Genomic DNA, 22,034 nt, shown 5'->3' on the forward strand with positions numbered 1-22,034 from the left:
CACGTCGTTGCAAATGGCAAGATCTCATTCCTTTTGATGGCTGCATAATATTCCATTGTATATATATATATATATATATATATATATATATATATATATATACACCACATCTTCTTTATCCATTCATCTGTTGATGGACATCTTGGCTCTTTCCATAGTTTGGCTATTGTGGACATTGCTGCTATAAACATTGGGGTGCATGTACCCCTTTGGATCACTACATTTGTATCTTTGGGATAAATACCCAGTAGTGCAATTGCTAGGTCGTAGGGCAGCTCTATTTTCAACTTTTTGAGGAATTTGTTTCACATGATGTCAAAAATTAACTTGATGCTTTGTTTTTCCTCATTCCATATTCCTATTTTAAGTAAATGTAGAATTCTAGTTTGAAAGTTATTTTTTTCTGAGCACTTTGAAGATGACCATAGTTATAGAACAGAATGGAAATATAAATATTAATAATTTAAATAATTCAGTTATATAGTAATTCAGTTTTACAACAATGTTTACATATATAGAGTATGTAAAGGATATTGGAAATGTAATACTTTCCTAATAACATTAGGCAGTTTGATGATATCGTTAATACATCAAGAAGGAAAGCCTTAAGAATATTATTCAAAGTCGTGGAGGACTTCTGCTTTCATAATGGTTTATTAGGTAATACAAACCAAGTCTTATCCTAAATACAATTAGAAAATCTGGAAAAATATATGTAGAAAATATCTGCTTGAATTTACTGATCGCTAACAAGATGACGAAGGAGGACCTGGAGGAGAAAGATAAATAGAGTACACCAAAACCTGAGCAGGAACACAAAGTACAAATATATATCTAGGTTTTGTATTAATTCCTTCATTTTAAGACTCACCTCTTCCCTATTCTGGAAAATTTGGTGCCATTATCACTGATGTGATAATTACTCCTCTCCCATTATTTTTGGTTTCTTCTGGAAATCCTAGTAGATATATGCTGAATGCTCTCCATCTATCTTCTATATCTTATTTTAAATTCCTTCTATATTTTATGTTTTATTCTGAAAGCTTTTCTCATGTTTTATCCATTTTGTGAATTATTTCTTAAGTTTTAATTAATGTGTCCATTGAGTTTTTTATAACTGTTTTTTTACTTATAAAAGTTTAATTTTGTTATTTAGCAAAATGTAAATGCAATATGATCTAATATATTAATTGTATATAGCCTCTTTTAGGATGTTCTTTTTTTTTTTTTTTTTTTAGTTCTTTGTTGAGTTACCCTCATAGGAGTTTTGTCACTTGTGAGGCTTGTAATTTTTTATTGTGATTTTGTTATTAATAGGGATTGCTCCCTATGTGAGTTCCTTTTATCCTCAGTTCATACATAAGGCTTTAAATTTGCACTTTCCTGGGGATGCCTGGGTGGCTTGGTCGGTTGGGGGTCTGCCTTCTGTTGGGGTCGTGGTCCCGGGGTTTGGAGTCCTGGGATTGAGTCCCTTGTAGGGCTCCTTGCTCAGCGGGGAGCCTGCTTCTCTCTCTGGCTGCCACTCCCTTTGCTTGTGCTCTTCTCCCTCCCCCCACCCAACAAATAGATGGATAAAAGTCTTTAAAAAAAAAAAATTTGCACTTTCCTGGATCCTAGGTGTTTTACTAGTTGTGTACCAGACTGTACAGTAATTTTTAAGCTTTGAGTCCTGTACTATGTGTAAATGTTTATTCTTCACCTACACAAGTTATAGACCTAGGATCCTGATATTGTGACAACTGTACCCAGTTCCCCAGCTAGACTAGTGGGATGAGTTTTTGTTGCCTCCATTTCACATACAGGTGATCCTCCAAGGTTCTAGGCTTTAGGCACGAGAGCTCAATTCCAGTTCCTCGCTTTGCGTGGTCCTGGGTCTCATCTCCTATTCCCACATGTATGATGAACCCCAGAACTCAACCCCTTAGGCCTTTATCCTAGTTTGGTATCACCGTGAACAACTTCAGTTTCAGTGACTGTTTAAAATTCCTCTTTATTTCTGGACTTGCAGATTCAAGCTCAGCTATCCATTCATCTAAAAAGAAAACAATTTAGCCTTTCTATAGATTTGAAATGGAAGAGCGGAGGTCCTCTCATATCATCTTAGCCATATAGACCTGATGTTTTCCCTAAGAAACTTCTCAATTTCATAGATACATATTATTTATGATATATTTTTCCCCGTGCAAACATGAATATAGATCCTCTACATAGCTATATATATTCATATTATATCGTAATAATTTACAATACATATTCTAGTGTAACATTTGGGGGATGCTAAATATTTATCTTTTACATATTAAATTAGGAGACCCTGTGTGTGTGTGTGTGTATGTGTATACACAAGCATATATATGTTTGTAATTTATATACTGCATAACACTATATTCATTTTCATTATTACTACCAAATATTTATTGAATGGCTACTATGTTCCAAGCATTATTCTAGGTACTTAAAATGAATCAGTGGATAAAACAGAAGATCTCTTCTTATAAGTTATTTCTTTCATGCTAGTGAAAAAATGGAAACTTTTTCTTGCTTTGGGAAGGTAACGTTGGACAGAAGTATGACATCCTTGCAAGACTGTTTAGATCCCCTTCTTTCACAGACTTGGAGTTTGACCTGCCATCATCCCTTTTGCAGACTCTTCCAGACTGTTTCCATCACCATCACTGGTATTTTTATGTTGATGAGTGATAATGAAGTTTAAGTTACTTCCATATTTTTTACAGCTTCGACAATGGAGTACCTTTGGAACCCTGGAAGTTGCAGCTCAGACCAAATCAGAAACAAAGGAGCATTCGGTGATCACAGAAGAAGATTGTGAAATTCTTAAAATCCCTGCAAAGGATTATGCAAGGTTAAAATCGGTACGACCATATCTAATCTATATATTAACACAATATTTGTGTAAATTCAAGCTAAGTTTTGCCTCTAGACAGATGTCCGTATCTTTGTAATTTTTAAATATAACTTAACTTGGAGACATAAAAATGTGGTCTATTTGATGAACATTATTTAAGCTTCTGATGGTGATGGGTAGTTGAAGTGGAAAGAAAGGTCTCTATGGATATATTTTATGTATATTTTTAGCACTTTGGGTTTTTCATGAATTTCAAATCCATTCATTTATACATTCACTTATTCATGTATTCACTCAACAAACATAAGTTTTGGGTGTCAAAGGCATGTCATGTGTTAGGGATACCAGACGATCATACAGAGAGATCTCTAAATCTGTACAGTCCACCTGAGGAAAAAAAATACTTGGGAGTGACTGGTATGCTATTTCATTGTTTTAATAGATATTAAAAACCCAGAGTTGCATGAATAGGTGATCACAACTTAGTTCTGACCCCCTAATTCTGCTACATTCAGATAACTTATTTACTTCAAGTTTACCAATTTACTCTCCAAAATTTTCCCTCTTTTTGATTTCTCCTCCCCTGATGACAGAGAAAGTTTTTGTAACTGCCTGCACTGAAAGACGCCCATTGTCTTCTCTGCCAGCTTTTCTTGATAGGATCTAAGTCTGGTGCAGGGGCAACAGGGCACTGGCATCACCTCCAGTTGTGTGCTCAGGTTGGAGGGAGATGAGGAGACAACCATCTTTTTGATTTAGCTCTCTAATAATAGTGAGGGTTTCTTTTGATACAATGGTCTCAGTGTCAGGGGTACAGATGACTTGCTCAGAATTCAACTTCCTTCCATATCGCTGATTTCAGAGTGGCTAGCTTAAAAAAAAAAATTGTTCTGTATGTTTTATTTTCAAAATATAAGTATCAATGATTCAGTATTATTAAGTACAACTTTTGAGATTGGTCTTGACTATGACAGGATTTCTTAAAAATGCTAGAACATTTATGGAAGTCTAAAAATATTATGAAAGGTGGGAAAATATAATTTTAGTGGCAAATCTGAAGACTAAAATTTCAATATGGTTATGTGACCATAGAATGATGCTCCTATAAAATTCAAATGTATTTTATACAATTTACACTCATATAACTTTTATTTTTCTGTTACTGCCATTTATCTCTCTGTGCTATACATTTCCCCTTCTTTTTTAATGACTTTTTTCAGGAAAAAATAAAACTTGAAAATAAAGAAAAGGTGAAATTAATTCGTAAATGTCCATATTATGAAGAGTGGCCCACTTTATCCATATATGAGCTAGTTGCACTCATTAAATGGAAAAAATTTCCTCCAGGTCATGGTGAGTTTAATGCAATTTGGGATCGTTTTCTTTACATAACATAGTATTGGAATTTGTAATTTTTCATCGTTTTAATGTTTTATATAATATTTCTTCAAATGAGTGTTTCTCTAACTTCTTAATGTATTCTTTTAACTGGACATTTAGACTATTGCCTGTTTTTTATTAAAAAATAGTTCTGTAATGGCTTAAAGAGTGATCTCAGAACTGGCCTTACTCATATCTCTCTGTATTTCCTCATGGCCCTACCCTTATTGCCCTACTCTGACAGTCAATGTAAGGACCAAAAGGAGAAATGCAGTGAGAAGTTACATTCATTTGTCCTGTTCTCCTGATTGAACACCTACTTAAGAAGCAAGTTTGCTTCTCTTTACTTGTAGTACACATTATCAGTGGAAAATATAGAGGAAAGGTGAGGCTGAGATAAGGGGTAGCAACAGTGAAGCTGCCAACATTTCCAATATTCGGCATGGCAGGGATGTGTGGATTTTCTGCTTACATGTACACAAAAAGTGTAGGTGACATTACATCATTTTGTACAATTGTTTCTGTCTCTGAGAACCCATTAAGTAAGAGATGTCAGCTGTTATGGACTGAATGTTTGTGTCCCACGAAATCCATATATTGAAGCCCTAAACCCCAATGTGTTGCTATTTGGAAGTGGGACCTTTGAGAGGTGATTAAGTCACTAAAGTGGAGCCCTCATGAGTAGAATTAGTGCCTTTATAAGAAGAGACATGAGAGAGATGATCTCTCTCTCTCCGCCATATGAGGATACAAGGAGGCAGCTTTCTGCAAACAGGAAAGAGGGATCTTACCAGACATTGAATCTGTTGGCACCTTGATGTTGGACTTCCCAGCATCCCAAACTGAAAAATAAATGCTTGTTGTCTGGGCCATCCGGCCTATGATATTTGTTATGGCAGCCCAAACTGACTAAGACACCCACACAAGAGGAACTATGGTAGGTGGGTCAGAGCAGCTTTAGATCTCCTTCAGTAAGGAATCCCTACTGCCCTACAAGAGAGAGTCACAAACAACAGAGAGAGGTTTGCAGCCTTGCCTGGCTTTTCTCTTAGTGAAACAGTGGATTATAACAGAAGAGGTAGTGTTTGAGAGAAATACTTGCATTTCAAGCCTACAGAGCCATAAATGTAGTGAGGGATATGTTGCCAGGAAGAGAACATTTCTGAATTAAATGGAAAGTTAAAATTCTAAAAAGAATGAGTCTGAGTCCTTAATGTGACTGTTAATAAAAATACGGTGAAGAAAAATCTGGCTAAGATATCCTTTGAGGGAGTCACTGTGTAAGAGAAAAGTGAGGTGTAGCATAGAACCAATTCAGAAAGTTCTTTTATTAGAAGAAAAGTAAATATCATTAGAGACAAAGTTATGCTTCAAATACTGAGATTCTCTAATAAACTTCTTAAATTTGGTGAGATTATAGCCCTTTACTAAATTTGTTCCAAATTTCTTTCCAGTGCTTATTTTTATATTTTATTCATCACTTTTTAAAAATACAGTGTTTAATCCGTATTTAGCCAAATATATATATTTTTTCTTGCTTGCAAAAATTGAATTTTAGATATATTTTTGTTCATGAAACATTTTTTCTAATGAGTTATAAATGCTACTTTTGGCCAATAGTACATTTAAGAAAGCAAGTAGTAAACTGACTTAGGAAAAATTAGGAATTGAACATTCCTAAATTCAGCATATTTATTGTATAGAAACATTTTTTTTTAAATATGGATATTTTGATTTATCATGGGTTCCTCCTTTTGTATCAGAAATATCACATTTTGGTCCACGCCTCATTTCCAGGGCTATTTTGTATAAAAAATAATGTCTCCATCTTGCCTATCTATAAGGACATTAATATTTTTTAGGTTATTAAAAAGGAGGAAAGGGGGCACCTGGGTGGCTCAGTCAGTTAAGCATCAGACTCTTGATTTCAGCTGAGGTCATGATCTCAGGGTCATGCTCTGTGCTCAGGGTGGAGTCTGGTTGTCCTTCTCCCTCTGATCCTCTCCCTGCTTGTGCTCTTTCTCTCCGGCTCTCTCAAATAAATAAATAAAATATTTAAAAAAATAAATAAAATAAAAAGGAGGAAAGAAACTAAAATCAAAGATATTTTCAATTATGGGGGCGCCTGGGTGGCTCAGTCGTTAAGCGTCTGCCTTTGGCTCAGGTCATGATCCCAGGGTCCTGGGATCGAGCCCTACATCAGGCTCCCTGCTCAGCGGGAAGCCTGCTTCTCCCTCTCCCACTCCCCCTGCTTGTGTTCCCTCTCTCGCTGTGTTTCTCTCTGTCAAATGAATAAATAAAATCTTAAAAAAATATATTTTCAATTATGTATGTGAGCCAAAAGAATATGGAATTTTAAAAAGGGGAATAGTTATGAGCTTTTAATGTATTTGATTACTAATGATGACTATTATGTGTCTCAATCTAAAATATCAACCTAAAATATTTAAATTTAGCATCAGAATTAAGGTAGTACTGACTTGCACTTTCTTAGACTAATGCTGGGTTCAAGTTCTTTTTAGTACATGTCTTTAAAAATAATGGTGGAATCTGTCTATTGCATTGGACAGTCTGTGATTATATTGAATAAGTCAAAAGTGGCATTATTTTCCCACTGATTCCCAAATAAAAATATGTGGTGCTTACATTTATGCAGTTTTAAAAATCATTTGTCCTCCTTAGAGAAGAATGACAATTACAGTAAATGATCTTCAAAGCCTCTTTCAGTCCTGAAATACTGTGGTTCTTATAAATAAACATACCTGCGTGAAGAATAAGTTCTGTCAGCCTTATCAAATTTTCTTATATGGCAGTGACAAACTTGATATATCAAAGAGAAGCATTAGATGTAATACTTCTCGACTTTACTCAAGATTTATTTTGAATTGTTATCAGAAAATGTAGAGACTCTAGCTCAAATTATACTTTTATTATCTTGGTTTAAAATTAGCACTAGTATGATTTATAAAGCATAATTATGTGTGTTTTGATCTTCTTTTAGGAATGTATATTGGATGAAGTTTCAGAGAGATTTAGTTAATTATTCAAAAGCTTGATAGAATTTAGGATTAATCTTGGCAATCTATGAAATAAGTAAAGCTTATTTCTGGCTCTATTTCCTTTGTTAACTTCCTAAGTCTTCTTACTTTTGCTTCACATGCCAAAGGATCCTGACTGTAACAGATGTGTACAATGCTGCTAGTAATTCGGGCGTGTCCAGTTCATATCACACCAATTAAAATCTTCCCAGGTGTTATTTTTTTCAAAGTTTGACTGGCTAGAAAAAGACAACCAGCAGCTTTTCTCACTAATCAGCTTGTTTCTGTGGTTTTTGTGTATAAGAAAAAAATGTTAACTTGGCATCAGTGAACTACTTAGGTACATTTGATTGTTACCCTGTGTATATCATTATGCTCTGTCTTTTCCAGGCATGATATGACATAGCAAACAATAACTAGAGACACTTAAAAAAAAGTAGTAACCAATTTAGTTCTGAAAGATAAAATAGGCCAATATAAGAATAGTAAAAAAATATCTAGTCTTCCTAAACCAAAAGTGGAGAGTTTCAGACACAGAATATGTACTTTGAACCTCTGTCTGACATAAGGGTGAAGTTCTGGCCTCTAAATTCCAGTATTACTTTGGCTTCAGTCTCTTGCATATTAAATCATTCTGTAGGGTTTTAAACTCTTTAGCCCCAGTGCACACTCTTGAACATGCAGAACCAGGTTTGTGCTTAGAGGTGCTATTGATCTTGATTTTTTTCCCTCCATTCCTTTTTTATGGGTATCTTTTGTATCAACTGGATATTTTCTAATGTAATATATTAATTCACTTAATGATTTCATAATAGGCTTGTTTAGAGCAGTTTTAGGGTCACTGCAAAAGTGAGCAGAACATACAGATATTTCACATATACCCCTGCCCCTGTTTTGTGTAGCATTTCCCACTATTTTTTTTAAAGATTTTATTTATTTATGAGAGAGTGAGCACGAGCAGCGGGGAGGGGCAGAGGGAGAGGGAGAAGTAGACTCCCCGCTGAGCAGGGAGCCCGATGCTGGACTCAATCCCAGGACCCTGGGATCACGACCTGAGCTTAAGGCAGACACTTCACTGACTGAGCCACTCAGGCGCCCACCCATTTTCCACTATTTGTGTGCTCCCTGAGACTGGTACATTTGTTACAAGTGATGAACCTATATTAAACCATCATTATCATTGAAACATCATCAGCCAAAGCCCATAGTTTACTTTAGGTCTCACTCCTGATGTTGGACATTCTCTGCGTTGGATGAATGTGTAATAATATTTAGCCACCATCACAGTATCATACAAAGTAATTTCACTGTCCTAAAAATCCTCTGCACTTCATACATCAATTCCTCCCCCATCCCTAACCACTGGCAATCATTTATCTTTTTGTTGTTTCTTTTTTTTAAATGGTTTTGCTATTTCCAGAGTCTCACAGAATTGGAATCATACAGTATGTAGCCTTTTTAGAATGTTCTCTTTCACTCAGTAATATATATTTAAGGTTTCTCCATGTCTTTTCATGATTTAATAGGTCATTTCTTTTTAATGCTGAATAATATTCTCTTGTCTGGATGTACCGCAGTTTATTTAACCATCCACCTACTGAAGGACATTTTTGTTGCTTCCAGGTTTTGGCATTGTAAAGGAAGCTGTAATAAACATCCATATGCAGATTTTTGTATGGACATAAGTTTTCAACTCCTTTGGGTAAATGTCAGGGAGCTCAATTCCTGGATAGTGTATTAAGAGTAAGTTTAGTTTTGTAAGAAACTGCCAAACTGTCTTCTGAAGTGGCTGTACTATTTTGCATTTCCATCATCAATGAGTGTTCCTGTTACTCCACATCCACGTCAGCATTTGGTGTTGACAGTGTTCTGAATTTTGGCCACTCAAGTAGATTTGTAGTGGTATTTCATTGTTGTTTTAATTTGCATTTCCTTGATAACATTTGAGCGAAGCATCTGTTCACATGTTTATTTCCAATCCATACATGTTCTTTGGTGAGGTGTCTATTAGGGTCTTGGCCCATTTTTTTTTTTTTTTTAAGATTTTTATTTATTTAACAGAGAGAGAGAGAGCACAAGTAGGCAGAGCGGCAGACAGAGGGAGAGGGAGAAGCAGCCTCCCCGCCGAGCAGGGAGCCCTATGCGGGGCTCGATCCCAGTACCTTGGGATCATGACCTGAGCCGAAGGCAGCCGCTTAACCGACTGAGCCACCCAGGCGCCCCTCTTGGCCCATTTTTTAATCAGATACTTTGTTATTGTTAAGAGTTCTTTGTATGTTTTGGAGAACAGTGCTTTTTCAGATATGTCTTTTACAAATATTTTCTCCCCATCTGTGCTTTGTCTTCTAATTCTCTTGACAGTTTTCTTGATAGGTGGGCCTGAGGTACTTTGTAAATAGAACTGCTGTAAATAGGTTTTAGTAAAATGGTCATAAGGTGTAGGGGAAGAAGTGTTTTATAGTCTTGTGACTAGGGCTCAGTCTTTTAGTGGGCTTATGCTTCTGGAATGGGAGTTTCACTTATACTTCTTAGTCCTCTCCACCCACCCCCACCCCCACATTAGATAGAACAGGATGGTCACAGTGGGCTGAAGTTAGGTACTTCCCTTCTCTAGTTCAGTTAGGTTCTGATAAAACCCCATTAGGTAGGGCTCTGGTTACTAGTTTCCCTTGAGGGCAGGTCTTGTTTAAAACAGAGTGCCTTGCCTCTTTCATGCCAGAAGCATGAGGAATTTTTCTCTCATATTTACTGTAGGAACCTAGTAGAGATTCAGAAGGTAAAACTCACAAAAATGTGGGATTTCCTGAATCCTGGGTCCCCTTGGAATTTTAAACTCAGATTTGTTCACAGTGAACTTTCAGCAATTTGTCAAGTACGGTTTAGATTTTTCTACCCCAGCACTGGTTCCTGAGGAGGTTCCTGTTCTGGTAAATTGTGATTCTTTGTATTTGCTTATTAGTTGCTCCAGTTTGGGGGGCAGCAGTTTTCCCTTTGACCTCACTCCTCTTACAAGTTAAAAATTCTTGATTTGGGGTTTTTTTTGTTTGTTTGTTTTTGTTTGTTTTTTTAGCTCTTGTTATTAGAATGAAGTAGTGACTCCCAAGCTCCTTGGAAGCTGGATCAGAAAAACTGATTTTTCACTATATTTGTTATTTCCTTTGTTTGTTCCAGGGCTAACCATATTACATCTCAACTTACCAGAATCTACTTCAGATTTTTGCTAACTTAATTCCAGTTAGATATACAAATATTACCATATATAACTCTATTCTCATTCTTTGTTTGCTGTTATCATTATACATATTACATCTATATATGTTCAAACTGAACAATAAATTGTTAATATTTCATATAATTTTACATCTTTTAAAGGAACTGTGAGAAGAAGAGAGGGCAAATATATGTTTATAGTGTTTATTATATTAAATACCTTATTTACCATTTCTAGCTATCTTCATTTATTCCTGTGGATTTGAAGTACCATCTGATATCCTTTCCTTAGTCCAATATTAGTTTACTACAATCTGCCCTCTTGTGCTGTTATTGGTGAATATATACACACATATATAACAGACCCCAAACCAGGATTATGTACTCATTATTTCACACAATCACTCTCTAAGTCATTTAAAATAAGAAAGGAGAAGAAATATGCACTTAACACTGACCTCTATAATTACATATTTACCCTTAGTAGTACTTTTTAAATTTTCTAGCAGATTTGAATTACTGTTTGGTGTTCCTTGCTTTCGGTCTGAAGAAGTTCCCTTAGTATTTGTGATAGCAACAGATAATCTCAGGTTTTATTTAACTGGGAATGTTTCTCTTTTTTGAAAGATACCTTTGTTGATAGCGCTGTTTTGTTTTTGACACACTTTGAATACATTATTCCGCTGTCTTCTGGTTTCAAATCATTTCTGTTGAGAAGTGAGCTTTTTATCTTATTGTGGTTCACTATAAGTGATGAGTCATTTTTCTCTTGTTGCTTTTGAGATTTTCTCCTTGTCTTTGACTTGTATCATTTTTACTATAATGTATCTTGCACTTATTTCATCCTACCCAGCCCCAGAATCTTGCCACCACTTTAATCTGTTTTTCTCTCCTATCTTCCCCACCTTCCTTTCCCTCAGCTACACTATATCCTATACACTCAGCTATATTGACTGGTACTAAAATAAAATTTATCTTATTATTCATCTCCTTAGCTATATTCTTTCTTCCCATTGTTATTAGATTAAAATACAAAATCCTTAATATGGTTTAAAAGGCCAGTTGCAGCTGGGTCTTGCCTGTGTCTCCCAGTTTTATATTGAATCATCCTTTTTTCTGTTCATGTTTCAGACGTTCTGGATTTTTATGACCTTTAGTGGCTCCTTCCCCTCAAAATCTTTACACATGCTGTTTCCACTTTTTAGAGCATATATTTTCTCTATACAAGGGAAAGGTTATTCACTAAATAAATCTTAGTATATTCGACATAATTTTATTGTTAGATCTCAAAACAAAATTCGTTGCTTTACTATCTTGGAGTAGAAATTTAAGAGAATTATATGATTTCAATTAGTTAACAATTAAGAATGCTGGGGGGGTGACAATGTTTTAAACTAAGTATAATAAAAGCTAACCTTAACTTGAGATGATAATCAGATAAGAAAGCATTAGCCATGGTATTGAAGGACAAAACCAGTTAAAGGCAGTTGAAAGAATATTCTCCTCAAGGAATCACCAGGAGCAAAAATTAGTAGAATCTATCAATTAATCATTTTTATTTTTAATCATTATGTTCAAATTTGTGAACTATATATGCAGCCAACTTTCTATAATATAAGGTAATTAGGAATGGAATGATTATATAGTTCAAGTGATATAGTTCAAGTATAATCTCCTTCCTACTCTTTATATTTGTCGTTGTATACACTGTTTTTATAAATATCTCTATAAGAAACATTTTCTTAGTATGATAGATACTGCAGATTATATTTGCTCAGTGCCCCTCTCAAACACCTTTTCCTGCCTTCCTCTACTGTAGAAGCTAGAAAAGCTAAAGACTACATCTCCTAGAATCTTTTTTGAAAAGATTTAATTTTGACTATGGCCTGAATTCTTTCCAACAAATAAAGATTTGGGAGAAGTCAGGGAGCAGGTCTTTTTACAGGCATGGTGATGAGGATGGTGGTTCTGATTTTGCCCCTAGCATTATAAGTGATGCGCAGAAGAGAGGCTTCTTTTAGAAGAGCTCTATATTATGGGTGGAACTTTCTATTGGCTAATTTTTTTTTACTGTAGTATTGAAACCTGGTTTCATGGTCTTCCTGGAGCTTGCTAATACCTTCTAATAAACCATTTTCTATTTAAACTTATATGGAGTCTGTGTTCTGTACTTAGGAACCAAAAATAGTACTCTAGTCATCCATTCTATCAAAGTTGATCTCTTTTGTAAGTGCTTTTTAAGAATTTCTTCATTTGGCTTTAATCAATTAATATTTTTATTGAACATCTATTATATACAAAACATTGTATTAGTTGCTTTTGTGGATATTAAAAGAAATGCATTCTAAAATTACATAAAATCAAATATTTGAGTAGCTACAATGCATTTATTACTATGTAGAGTAGTTTGGATTTGATTTCAAGAGATTCAATAATTAGAAAAAACAATGACTGATTTTAAAGTAATGAGAAGGATCACAAATATCTGGCATTAAAATAATTTTCAGCAACTCATGGACATATATATATTATTTACCATGATAATTGTTAAATGACTATTTTTCAACATATACAGTAGAAATTAAATGGAAGAAAATCCATTCTTTGGATGTGGTTGGACAGAAGGTAGGAATGATAATTCTAGGAGAGAAAGGAAAAATAATATGAGCCAATATATGCCTTGCAGATGATCAGGAGAGTGGATCAAACACCCCAACTGAGGTCAGGTGCTTATTTGTGATCAGTCAAAACTATGGATAGTCAGGCTTTTTAAATGCCATATTCATGTGCTTGTACTTTATTTTATGGCTAACATGGTAGCATTAAAGATTTTTTTAATAGTAAAAGATACCTAGTAAAAGTTTTAGAGGAATGAATCAGACTGAGCAATATGAATGATGGTTGAAAGGAGAGAGACAGTAGAAAACCAGGAAAACAATTAGGAGTCCATTTTGGTAGTGCAGAGGCAAAGAGATAAAAGGTAACAGTAATACTAATAATGGCAAGAAATTAATGTGAGAGACATTTTAATTATTCAGTGTATTGTATGGAATAGACCTTTTCAAATACATTTTTTCTCTTCCTTAGTACCTTTGGCAGTCTGCACTTTGTATGGGATGCCTTGTTTCATTTTTAATTTCAACCAGAGTACTTTGTTGCTGCATAGATGTATGTATATCTGTGTATGTCAGCCTAAATTCCTATTACAAACGCCAGGCAGGATCTTCAAGTATAAATTTAAATAAACCTGTGCTCTCACCTACCACCTCAAAGTTAGAACAAAACTTTCCTAATATTTCCCAGAGATGTTTAAATACAGACCACCCCATCCCCTCTCCCAAGTCTTTTGTGAGTGCAAGCCATTATTTGTGGTTGTTCATGAGAGAGTTGCTTTTCATCCTACTCCAGAACTCAGACTAAACATAACTTTCTCAGTGACTTGTTTGGCTATGGGTGGATATTTGTAACTCATGTTTTCATTGACAGATATTTGTAATTTATGTTTTTATTATGTAGCATGTTTGTTCTTATTCCCTAACTTGTAAGAGAACACATTTTTCCTTCCCTTTCATTTTGGTCCTTACAACTCAAGCCCTTTAGTTGTTGCCATCTGTAAATGTTCCCAAGTCTACTTAACAGCCTTGCCACTTGATTTTTCAGCTTCATCTTTAATTTTTATTTCTAGTAAAGGATTTATGGTGATACTGATTATCTTCAGATACAAATTCAGATTATGTGCTTTTATTACTTTATTTTCTAAACTTATTTGTCAAGATCATTTAAGTATGATCCAGTATTTCTATTTGGATCTTTCTAGATACAATTTCTTTTGCAACTCAGGAAACTTTAATTTTCTCCCATGAAACTTTTTTTTTTTTAAAGCTGTTTCCTCATGACTTGATAGCACATTTCATAATTAATTTTTTGCCAGTATATAAAACATGTGGATATGGATGCACGTACATGAGATTTTTTTAAAGACTTATTTATTTGAAAGAGAGAGAGAGCCCAAGCAGGTGGAGCAGCAGGCTGAGGAACAGGGAGAAGCAGGCTCACCGAGCAGGGAGCCTGATGTGGGGCTCAATCCCAGGACACTGGGATCATGACCTGAGCTGAAGGAAGACGCTTAATGACCAAGCCACCCAGATGCCCTGTACATGAGATCTTTAAAACTAAGTCTTAAGTTTATTAGAGTCTGTATGCAAAATTCTGAAAACTTTGCCAATAGAAATAAAATACATTGCTATTAAGACCTAAACATATTTGTTGTTTGAAAATATCAGTTTGAGAAGTTCTTATTTGTTAGACAACACTTATGTTTAAAAAATTGCAATCATCTGGGTGGCTCAGCTGGTTAAACATCTACTCTTGACTGCAGCTTAGGTCATGATCTCAGGGTTGTGAGATCAAGCTCCCCATCGGGTTCTGCACTTAGAAGGATGTCTGCTTAAGATTCTCTCTCTCCCTTACCCTCTCCTCACCATGCTCTATCTCTCTCTTTCTCTTTCTCTAAAATAAATAAATAAATAAATAAATAAATAATAATCTATCTTTGAAAAAATTGCAAGCATTTGAACAGCTTGATAAATACAAATTTAAATATTGTTGTTAGATTATGCCTTTTATTATTGTGATAGGCAGAAAAAATGACTCTGCAAAGGTATATTCACTTCCTAATTGTAGAGCCTGTGAATATTACTTTATATGGCAAAAGATATGGTAACCTTAAGGCTCTTGAGAGGAAGACCTTATTCTGGATTAACCAGGTGGGCCCTATCTGCCATCTGTGTATTTTTATAAGAAGGATGCAAGAGAGATTTTATTGAGACACAAGCAGAAGAGAAGGTGATGTGAATAGATTGGAGTGATGAGCCAGCAGGCCGGGAACGTTAAGGCATGCCAGCAACCACTAGAAGCTAAAAAAGGGAAGAAATAGATGCCCCACCGAGTGATTCTTTGGAGGGAGCAGGGCCCTGCTGACGTCTTGATTTCAGAAATCAGGTCTCTAGAACTACCAATAAATAAACTTCACAGTTTAAGCCACCTAGTTTTGACAATTTGTTACAGTAGCTGCAGGAAACTGATACAACTATGTACTATAAAACCATTGATTTTGTTCTCAATTGATTTTGCAATTTGACAAAGATATATTAATATCCATAGAATACATCCAAGCATGCTTTGTAGGAAGTATGTAGTTTCATTTTTTTACTTCAAATCGAGTCCTCTAATTGTAATAACAGTATGATAAAGGTGAACAATATCTTAAACAATTATGTTAAGTAAAAAAAAAAAAAATTGCTCATTTAAATAATTATCCAGCTGCTAGATGGAAATTAAATTAAAATAAAGCGTTTATTTAATTAACTCAAACCCTTTGTAAATAGATAAGATACAATTAAATATCTTTTAATAATAGAGCACTCATCTATTCAACTTTTTCATGAGTAAACAGAACTTCTCTTGAGCAACCCAGGCAATACGGAAGCTCCTTATAGAACACTTTCCTCTACTTCTTCCTACTTCCCACATACGACTAGTGTCTCTTTTATTTTGTCATTATAAAAATTATAATCTTCCTCATTAAAGCAACTAAATTTTGACATTCTGTCTCTTGACATTTAGAAGTAAATCTGTATTTTCCTCCATCAAAAAAATAAAATGGCACAATTCCATTTTCTCACATTTTACAAACCAAATACATAAAATAATTTTTTTCTAAACACACCAAATATATGGACATTTAAATCTATAGAAATGCTAATTATAAATACCATTCACCTTAATCAAAGTATCTCTAAAAATTTCAGAGTATAACTTTAAATGCTAACTATTGAACTGTACTGTAACTATTATTTATAACTAAATTGTTAACAGTAATCTTTGTTACTTGATAGTATTGATTGCTTTACTTTTCTTTTTTTTTTTTTTACTTTTTGGTATATTGAAGCTATTCCATAATAATTATTTATTTTTACAACTAACTAAGTAAGTTGTAATTATAATTTGGTTTATAAAAACCTAAAGCAATATACTAAATAAAGAAGCTATCTATGTTGGATGCTGTGATGCATCCATCTGGTCTTCCACCTGCAGAAATGCATTGATATAAGTAAGTCCTTGCCATCTTGGGTTTGACAGTTTTCATCATATTTGAAGATCTCATGCTTTTCGGGAAGTTCTTTTACACTTGAAGAGATAAGATGAACAAAGTTAGACACCAGAATAATGCACGTAGTTACGTAATTAATGTTTGAGGTGTTACAGATTTTACAGAGGGAAAGAAGTGAAAATAGAAAAGAGGTCATTTTACTTGCTTCCAAATTCTAAGGCCCAGTTCATTAGAGTATGAAAGCAAACAAAAGTTCTACTAAAGGTCTGTTCAGGAAAAGAGCATGCATTAGACCAAAGGATTCCTTTTGTGTATGGTGAAATCTGGAATATGTCTAACAAGATGAAATAAAGAAGTAGGAATGACTTTCTGTTGAAATAGTAATTAGAGGGAGGGAGCTAAGGTGGTGGCATCATAGAAGGACCCTAGGCTTGCCTGAATCCCTCGAACATGGCTAGATAATTATTAAATCATTCTGAATACCCAAGGAATCAATCTGAGGACTGATAGAACAAACTGCACAACTAGAGGGAGAGAAGAAGCCACATTGAGGAAGGTAGGAAGCATGGAGATGTGGTTTGGAGGAGAAACAGATCACGGGTGCTGCAGAGAGGAAGGAACCCTGGTCCTGGAGAAAGGCAAGTGAGAGTAGAGTGCACAGAGATACGCACAAGAACATGTCCACAAAGCCACTGGCTGGGAAAACAAGAGGGGCTGATTTTTGTGTTTTTGCAGCCAGGGGAGCTCAAAGACTGGAGTTTTAGAGGTCCCAGGCTTTGCTGGGATAGAGACCTGAGGGTGCTGCCCTACTCCTGGTGAGAAGGCAGGCAAAACTAGCAGGCACCATTTCTCTCCCTGCCACTTAGCATAGGCACAGAGACACTTGCTGAGGGCAGCTAACCTGGACATTGGCTGTTTAGCCTGCTTTGCTCCAAATCCTGTGCCCCTGTGCTCTGGTATGACTGCCTTTCTGGGTCAAACCTGTATCAGTCCCAGCATGGTGAGACCCTTTTTCAGAGGACCAGAACAGGTCCCTACCACACCAGGTCCCTGAAATTTGGAGTTTTAAAAGTCAGCAGGCTTGGCTGGAATAGAGGTATTCTCCAAGCAAGGAAGCAACCCAGAGATAGACTTCCTGAAGCACTAAGCCATAGACACTATATAACCTCTTCTTCATAAAATTATTACTCTCAGGAGCAGGAAACATAACAGGTTTTTCTACCACACAGAAGACAGAGACCTAGACAAAATGCCAAGATGAAGGAATTCATCCCAAAAGAAAGAACAAGAAAAGGTAATGGCCAAAGATCTAATTGAAACAGATGTAAGAAATATGCCTGATCCAGAATTTAAAGCAAGAGTGATAAGGATACTAGCTGGGCTCGAGAAGAGCATGGAAGACATCAGGGAGAACCTTACTGTAGACATAAAAGAGCTAAAAAACAAACAGGCCAAAATGAAGAATGTAATAACTGTGATTCAAAAGCAAATAGATGTAATGACCACACAGATAGAAGAAACAGAAGAATGAATAAGTGATATAGAAGATAGAATTATGGAAAATAATGAAGCTGAACAAAAGAGAGAAAGAAGAATGATGGATCACAAGAGTAGACTTAGGGAACTCAGTGACTCCATCAGACATAATAACATTCATATCATAGGAGTTCCAGAGAAGAAGAGAGAGAAAAGGGAGTTTTATTTGAGGAAATAATAGCTGAAAACTTCCCTAATCTGGGGAAGGAAACAGATATCCATATCCAGGAGGCACAGAGAGCTCCCATCAAAAATCAACAAAACAGGCCAACACCAAGACACATTGTAGTTAAATTTGCAAAATACAGTGATAAACTAAAAATCTTAAAAGCAAAACGACAAAAGAAGTCCCTAACTTACAAGGGAAGACCCATAAGTTATCAGCAGATCTATCCACAGAAACTTGACAAGCCAGAAGAGAGTGGCATGATATATTCAATGTGCTGAAGGGGAAAAATCTGCAGCCAAGAGTACTCTATCCAGCAAAGCTTTCATTCAGAATATAAGAGATAAAGAGTTTCCCGGACAAATTGTAAAGGAGTTCATGACCACTAAAACAGCCCTGCAAGAAATATTAAAGGGAACTCTTAGAGTGGGAAGGAAAGGCAAAAAGCAACAAAGACTAAAAAGGAGCAGAAAAAATCTCCAGGAAAAATGACAAAACAAATAATAAAATGGCAATAAATACATATCTCTCAATAATTACTCTGAATGTAAATGGACCAAATGCTCCAATCTAAAAGACATAGCGCATCAGAATGGATAAAATTGAAGACCATCAATATGCTGCCTACAAGAGACTCACTGTAGACCCAAAGACACCTGAAGACTGAAAGTGAGGGGATGGAGACACCTTTATCATGCTAATGGACATCAAAAGAAAGCCAGAGTAGCAATACTTAGATCAAACAAACTAGATTTTAAGTCAAAGACTGTAACAAGAGGTGAGGAAGTGCACTATATCATAATTAAGGGGTCTATCCAACAAGAAGATCTAAAAATTGTATATATTTAGGTGCTTCCAAGTTGGGGGCATTAATATTTACAATTTAGAAAATTAACAAGGAAACAATGGCTTTGAACATACAGGCAATGTTGAACAGGCAATGAAGAAACAATGGCTTTGACATACAGGGCAAGATGGACTTAACAGATATATTCCGAGAATTTCATCCTAAAGCAGCAGAATACACATTCTTTTCAAGTGCACATGGGACATTCTCCAGAATAGATCACATAGTAGGTCACAAATTAGGACTTAACAAGTACAAAAAGATTAAGATTATACCATGCATCTTTTCTGACCACAACACTATGAAACTTGAAGTCAACCACAAGAAAAAATATGGAAAGACCACAAATACATGGAGGTTAAACAGCATAGTACTAAAGAATGAATAGGTCAACCAGGAAATTAAAGAAGACATAAAACATACATGAAACAAATGAAAATGAAAACACAATGGTCCAAAACATTTGGGATGGAGCAAAATCAGTCATAAGAGGGAAATATATAACAATGGAGGCCCACCACAAGAGGCAAGAAAAGTCTCAAATACACGACCTAACCTTACACTTAAAGGAGCTAGGAAAAGAACAACAAATGAATGGAACAGAATAGAAAATCCAGAAATGAACCCACAACTATATGGTCAACTAATTGTCAACAAAGCAGGAAAGAATATCCAACAGAAAAAAGAGAGTCTCCTCAACAAATGGTGTTGGGAAAACTGGACAGAAATATGCAGAAGAATGAAACTGGACCACTTTCTTACACCATACACAAAAATAAATTCAAAATGGATGAAAGACCTACAGGTGAGACAGGAAACCATCAAAATCCTAAAGGAGAACACAGGCAGTAACCTCTTTGACCTCAGCCGTAGCAGCTTCTTACTAGGTAGGTCTCCTGAGGCAAGGGAAACAAAAGCAAAAATAAACTATTGGAACTTCATCAAGATAAAAATCTTCTGCATAGCAAAGGAAATGATCAACAAAACTAAAAGGCAACCTACAGAATGGGAGAAGATATTTGCAAATGACATATCTGATAAAGGGTTAGTATCCAAAATTTATAAAGAACTTATCAAACTTAACACCCAAAAAACAAATAATCCAGTTAAAATATGGGCAGAAGGCATGAATAACAATAGTAATAATAATTAGAAGCAGTGTCTGTATTAGTTTGACAAGACTGTGTTGACCAATGATGACTCAGTTCTTTTTCATTGCACCTATGATGGCTATTAAATAGAAATAAGATTTAAAAACATAAAACTGAACCTATAATTTATAAAGGATCATAATGTAATAATATTTGATTTTGGGGATGTATAAATCTTAGAGTAATGCTGTCCAGTAGAAATATAATACAAGGTAGATATGTAATTTTAAAGTTTTTTGGTAGCTACATTTTAAAAAGTGAAAAGAAACAGATGAAATTAAATTTAATATATTTTAACTCAATACATCTAATTTCAATAGGCAGTCAATAGAAAATTACTAACGACTTTACATTATTTTCCTTGTATTAAATTTTTATATTAAATCTTCAAAATCCAGTGTATATTTTGTACTTACAACACATCTCTGTTTGGTCTAGCCACATTTCGAATGCTTAATATGTATGCATGGCTGGTGGCTCCATATTAGATAGCACAGACTTAGAATATGCAATACTCTTTCTGATAGCACAAAACAAAACAAAACAAAAGGACAAAAATAGTGGTGTAATATATTTGCAGAACTGGATTTTTTTAAATCTACTGAACAATGAGTAACTATATGGTTACTTTCTAAAAGATTTCATATATCATTTTAATGACTACTTTCTAAAGAGTGACCATAGCTAAGAAAGCAAACCATGTCATTATAGTTTTGTTTTCTTTGCTCTGACATTTGACAGTCCTAAATTTTTCTGGAATAACACATTTGCAGATGAGAAAGAGTGTGTGACAGGGGGGTGGGGGTTAAGATAATCTCAGAAAAATGAAAACATATTTACATGTAATTGTATTTTCATTTTTAAGCAGACTATATTGACTATATTAGATTAATAAATCTATGGCATACCACAGATCTTTATCTTCACAGATGTTAATGACTCTTACAAAGTGGTATTTATATATCTAAACTTATTAATATAGAATACATAAATTCTAAACTGTATTCTATAATTATCTGGGACCTTAGCATTTAAAAGCATCCTTTAACAATTTATTTGAGAAAGGAATCTTTAAACTATAAATCTGATTTTTAATATTAAGATTATAACTACATTGCCATTCATTTTTTTTGTCATAAAGGTAATTTGATTTTCCACAAAACTAGGCCCTAATTACAAATATATATATTCTTTAAATCATATGGTTGGAACCTGTAATACCTCCCCATCCCCTCCCTCACTACACCCCACATATGATGGAGGACTTGAAAAATATCTTTCTCTGTTTCTGAAAATAAAAAGTTACCCTTCACCCAACCCATCACTACCACCTTGAGCTATTGAAGAGCATAAGTGGTTATTCTTCTAGCTTCAAATTTATATTGGTTACTTCACTCCACTAAGACAGGGAATCCAACTGATTGGGTAAGGGGAAAATGATCATTTATTCAACATCCACTCTATGTCAGGTACTTTTTGGTTACTTTTATACATATTTCCTCATTTACTTCTCAAAAACCTCTATTAGGTAAGTATGCTTTACATTAATAAAAAGAAATTTCATTAAGGGAAACTAAAGCTCAAAAATGTACTTTTCCAAGGTTAGACTTTTAGTAAATGTCATATTTGAAATCCAGAACTGATTAATGAGAAAATGAAAATATAATATAATGGAAAATCTTCTTTCCACCATATTATTTTTCCAAGAGGTTTTCTGGTATATGGAAG

The 22,034-nt window shown here is 34.8% G+C and overlaps 1 protein-coding gene across 1 annotated transcript in view; it reads left to right on the forward strand.

The window, feature by feature from the left end:
* The window catches only part of CNBD1 (cyclic nucleotide binding domain containing 1), a 314,879-nt gene that overhangs the window by 259,393 nt on the left and 33,452 nt on the right, over window positions 1–22,034 (forward strand). Inside the window, exons 8-9 of the mRNA XM_081817128.1 lie at window positions 2,736–2,873; window positions 4,087–4,219. Coding sequence (XP_081673254.1) covers window positions 2,736–2,873; window positions 4,087–4,219 — 271 coding nt within the window. The remainder of the gene's footprint in view (window positions 1–2,735; window positions 2,874–4,086; window positions 4,220–22,034) is intronic.

This window comes from Leptonychotes weddellii, chromosome 4 (assembly GCF_054177405.1).
Source record: "Leptonychotes weddellii isolate Sample4059 chromosome 4, ASM5417740v2, whole genome shotgun sequence".
Lineage (NCBI taxonomy): Eukaryota > Metazoa > Chordata > Mammalia > Carnivora > Phocidae > Leptonychotes > Leptonychotes weddellii.